At 38.1% G+C, this 4,385-nt stretch overlaps 1 protein-coding gene across 1 annotated transcript; it reads right to left on the bottom strand.

Annotated features, from left to right (window-relative positions):
* LOC107220596 (ribosomal RNA processing protein 36 homolog) lies at nucleotides 1-1,377 on the bottom strand. The gene is made up of 3 exons (XM_015659254.2): nucleotides 1,061-1,377; nucleotides 435-945; nucleotides 1-240 (listed from the first exon to the last, which is right to left on the bottom strand). Exons 1-3 carry the CDS (start codon nucleotides 1,106-1,108, stop codon nucleotides 98-100), a joined length of 702 nt encoding a protein of 233 aa, XP_015514740.1. The 5' UTR covers nucleotides 1,109-1,377; the 3' UTR covers nucleotides 1-97.
* Nucleotides 1,378-4,385: the final 3,008 nt, after the last annotated feature.

Raw genomic sequence — 4,385 nt, 5'->3', positions numbered from 1 at the left:
TACGTCGAGATTTTTTTTTATTCAAAAATGTGAACAACAGTGATATATCAATAATAATAATAATAATAACAGTAGTATTAATAATAACCGTATATATTCATCGTTCCGTATCCTGTATAGAGAGTTTCTTTCTGTCTTTGCTGGCGTTCTTTTTGCGCAAACGTTCGATGTGCTTTTTCAATTTTCCAGATTTCTTCAATTCCTCGTATTGACTCACCAATTCGAGCACTCGTTTCTCGGCTGAAAGAATATCGGATCTAAGTTAATCAGGTCACTACAAATATGAATATAAACATGAGCACGAAACGCTCCGTCTACCGTTCTAATAACAGTAAAACGATGTGGGCGATATTAGGAATCGATAGTCTGATTTAAAATTAAGGAAAAGAATCCAACGAGGACATATTAATCAACTAGAAAACTTGCAAGCGTACATTTCTTTTTGAAAACTGGCTTCTCGCCGCGTTTAAGAGTCTCGATTTTCTCCTGTTTCTCTTCAGCTACTCTGAGCTCCTTCATTTCTCGTCTCTTTTCTTCCCTCTGTCGGTTCTCGAGCCTTTGAATTAGGTATTTTATCTTTTTGATCATCTTGGGATCCTCGGTTTCGTCAAGTTCCTTTTTCAGCGCTTTGATGTCATTCTCCACGATACCGTTGAGAAATTTATACGAATTTTTAAACGCCTTCTCGTTGAATGTTCCGCACAGACTGTCGTACCGTGGATCTCTGACAATTTTTTTCTTTACGGGTACGATTTCCTTGAACCTCGGCACCTGGAGCTTCGACGTCGTCTCGCGAGGCCTGTTCTTGTTTTCTCTTTTGAAGTCGGTCTTCTTCCTGCGACTCGCTCCGAACATTGCCTCGTTGTAAACCTTCGTGCCAAGCTTTTGCTTCAATTTTTGCAAATCCTCGAAGCTCATTGTTGATAATTCCTCGCGGATTTTCACCTGATAATGGGAAAATTCAGTTATAATTCGATTGCTAACATACTTTACGGCATTAAAACCTACTGCGATATACATAATGTCGAATAAAATTCTAAAACAACGATAGAATTTTTACCCGGTCAGCGTCTTCCTCGACGATGACGTTTTCTTCGTTCGATGCCATTTTTCTTATTTCTCCTCGAAAACTTGCTGACAAATTTTTTCAACTCTATAGAAACACTGGAAATAACTTGAAGTAACCCGACGACTAGGTTATGTAGCATAACCTATTTACTGTTTACTTCACTCTTCAGTTTCTGATCTTTACGGTGTGTTTCATCGCAGCGTCATTGGCTAAAAACTGCGGAACCCTTTGCCGTATCGCATCGCGTTTCATTTAGCCAATAAGAAGTCCGTATTTGCGCGTTAAATGATTATGTCGCTGAACGGAAATGCTGACTTAAGATTTCGCAATATCGTTTCAGAAAAGGGCCTGATTTGAGGCCGAACGGATAAAACTTAAAAACTAGTAGGAACGGCGGGGTTATTTCAAAACTGATATTTTAAGGTGGGAGAAGATCAACTGTTGATAGTTGAGTTAGGATTAAGTGACCCTTAGAAACGTTCTATCGATGAATAACACTCAACGAATTTTCAACGTACGCACATACAAAAGAATAAAGATTAACAAAATTTGCACCCGGCATTGCAAAATTCTGCAGTGAAATTCCAAGCGGACGCAACTCATAAAACAGTATCCATATAATGGATTATGAACTATTCGAAATGAAACTACGTCACAAAAACAATCAACAAGTGCAACAAAATCATTAAACACTACAGCTAATAAATTTGACTATACCTACTTCGTAATCACAGCGATTGCCAACTCCATCGCGAAATCCACAGGCACAGGCTGAAACAGACGAGAAAGTCATGAGCTCAGGACATGAAAAACCTCAACATTATATGAGATAGGGAAAAATTGATCAGCCGAAACAGACAAAGGTACGACCAGCACGATGACCAAAGTGAAACTTACACTGACGGAAAATATGACGAGCCCAATTTAACATCCGCATCAAAGTTTTCTGTCAGAGATCAGTGACGTCAATATTTTGATGGACCTACTGAGTACCCCGTTACATTTCTCACAATCAGTATACTTGTGAAGAAATTGTTTTGTTGTCCTGAAACATTAAAAATATTAACAGTAAAATGACATATTTTTGTACATTTCGAATATATTTCATGAATACTTACGAGAAGATTCTTCACTATCACTCATTACGTAGACTACCCCATGTATGTACGTTAGGGTGGTTCTCGTTTAGAATGTTGACGAATTTATTCCGGATAACCCCACCAAATCAACTATAAATAATTCAAAAACAATTCACAATTTTTTTCAAATTTTTACATCAACTGTAACCCGTGCCTGTAAGAGGAAGGATTTCCCAATTTAAAATACACGTGTTTCGGACACGTTCTTAGTATATATTTTACTGTAAGAGTAATAATGTTCGAAAAACTCCATGAATGTGAGATTCTAGCGAGCATGAGTGCTACTATCTGAGAAAAAATTCACATCATCATACCAGGTAATATAGACAATTGCATTTCTTATAAATAAAAAAAAAAGTCAAATTTCTAGGATGTGCGATTCGTCGAGATTGGTTGGTATGATGATGTGAATTTTTTTTCAGATAGTAGCACTAATACTCGCTAAATCTTCGCAATTACAGATTGATTCGAACATCGTTACTCTTACAATAAAATATATGCTGAGAATGTATCCGAAACAAGTGTATTTTAAATGGTGATATCCATCCATTTACAGGCACGGGTTAGAATTGATATAAAAATCTGAAAGAATTAGGAAATTGTTTTTGAATTATTTATAGTTGATTTGGGGGGTGGCCTGAAAAAAAATCATCAACACCCTAAGTAAGGATCACCCAAATGTACGTACATACATCCCCCGATTTTTATATCCACACATTGAACGCGGGCTTGCAAATGCCACGTTTTCACTTAAAACCGAAGAGTATCGAGTAAAAAAACCTTACATCAATAGGACTTGTCGCAAAATTCTGCAGAAACCCAATCCGCATCCGCGTCTTTTCGAATCCGACGCGTCGCGATGCGGATTGTTCTTCCGAGATGCGGGTCAAGTCCGGGAGGGAGGCTGGAGGGCATGCATTATTGTGTGGCGTGGCGGTCGGCGGTCCTCTTCGACGCGACGTCTTCGAGCTCAGCGTCTCTCCTCATCTAGCGTACCACGAAACGCGATAGATGATCCAGAGACGCGTTTTGCCCATTCAGACGATCACAGATATTAATGGAATAACACATCGTGACTGATAATAAATGAACAATGAAATTTAACGCCGTTTGAAAAATGGTTGCAGAGTGACCAAAAAATTGTAAATTGAACCTCATTGAATTTGAAGGCTTACAAATGTTTAAGGGGAGAAATTTGTGTGATCGTTTGACGCTGTGGAATACAAAAGTTAGTAACATCGCGGTACATCGCGACCTTCCTACCCTCGCCTGATTCCCAACCGGACCACCCAACGGAAATGTTTTGAAGAGAGACACTCACACGCACATTCATAAGCCCCGCGACGAATCCCAAAAAAAAAACCATCTTACCTACCCGGTTACCTATATTCGATCTATACGATTCTCCATTCTCTCCAACACACATCATTCTGTTACTCATTCGCGCCGTGGTCACTGTGACTTACTTTTCGGTTAATTACCTGTAGGGAGAAAAATGTTTCGGTACCATACAGTCACCCAGCTGATATACAACGTTGTTGAAAATAGTGACATTCGTAAAATGATGCAACGTTAGATGCTTATTTCAATAAAATGATTGTCAAAAGTTTGAGAAAATTCGAAAAATATAACTAATTCGGAAAAGAACTTGACTTGACAGATGATATAATAGGGAATCGTTATTTTTTTAACGTATGATGTATTATTCCAACTATGCTGGAGAACTAATGGTACATTAACATTTTGTAAAATGGTATATAGAAACATCCTACATGCTCATCAGCATTTATCTAAGCGAGCTAAGTCTGCAGTTGATTGATACTTGCTGGCTGATCAAAAATTCGAAATGATTTAGGATATATTGCATGCAATTTAATTAGGAACGTACATACTTTACGTTATGCCAAACTTTGAAATTGTATCGATCAAGCAATCGTGTAAATAGAATGAAACCTCAGGTGAATCCACCGCTTAAACGACAGCATTATTAAAATCAAACGTAAATTGTTTCATCTGCAGTACCTAACTAAACATAATTTGATCCCACGAATGCCGAGTAAGCGATGGTTACCTGTCGCGATGCTCATTCCGCTCTCAACAACGTGCAGAAATTTTAAATTTATGGAAGCTATGGTGAAATCAGTTGCAAAAAAGTGATTCAATTTGAAATCAAGCAC

Source organism: Neodiprion lecontei, chromosome 7, assembly GCF_021901455.1.
Source record: "Neodiprion lecontei isolate iyNeoLeco1 chromosome 7, iyNeoLeco1.1, whole genome shotgun sequence".
In the NCBI taxonomy this organism is placed as follows: Eukaryota; Metazoa; Arthropoda; class Insecta; order Hymenoptera; family Diprionidae; genus Neodiprion; species Neodiprion lecontei.
This window is presented reverse-complemented; position numbering and strand designations above follow the sequence as displayed.

What these genes read in the sequence shown, in the direction of transcription:
- LOC107220596 (XM_015659254.2), bottom strand. Translation starts at nt 1,108, where the DNA reads ATGGCATCGAACGAAGAAAACGTCATCGTCGAGGAAGACGCTGACCGG. An exon ending in TCGAGGAAGACGCTGACCGG is followed by an intron (nt 946 to 1,060) that starts GTAAAAATTCTA and finishes TCCCATTATCAG; the next exon opens with GTGAAAATCCGCGAGGAATT. An exon ending in GCCAGTTTTCAAAAAGAAAT is followed by an intron (nt 241 to 434) that starts GTACGCTTGCAA and finishes ATATTCTTTCAG; the next exon opens with CCGAGAAACGAGTGCTCGAA.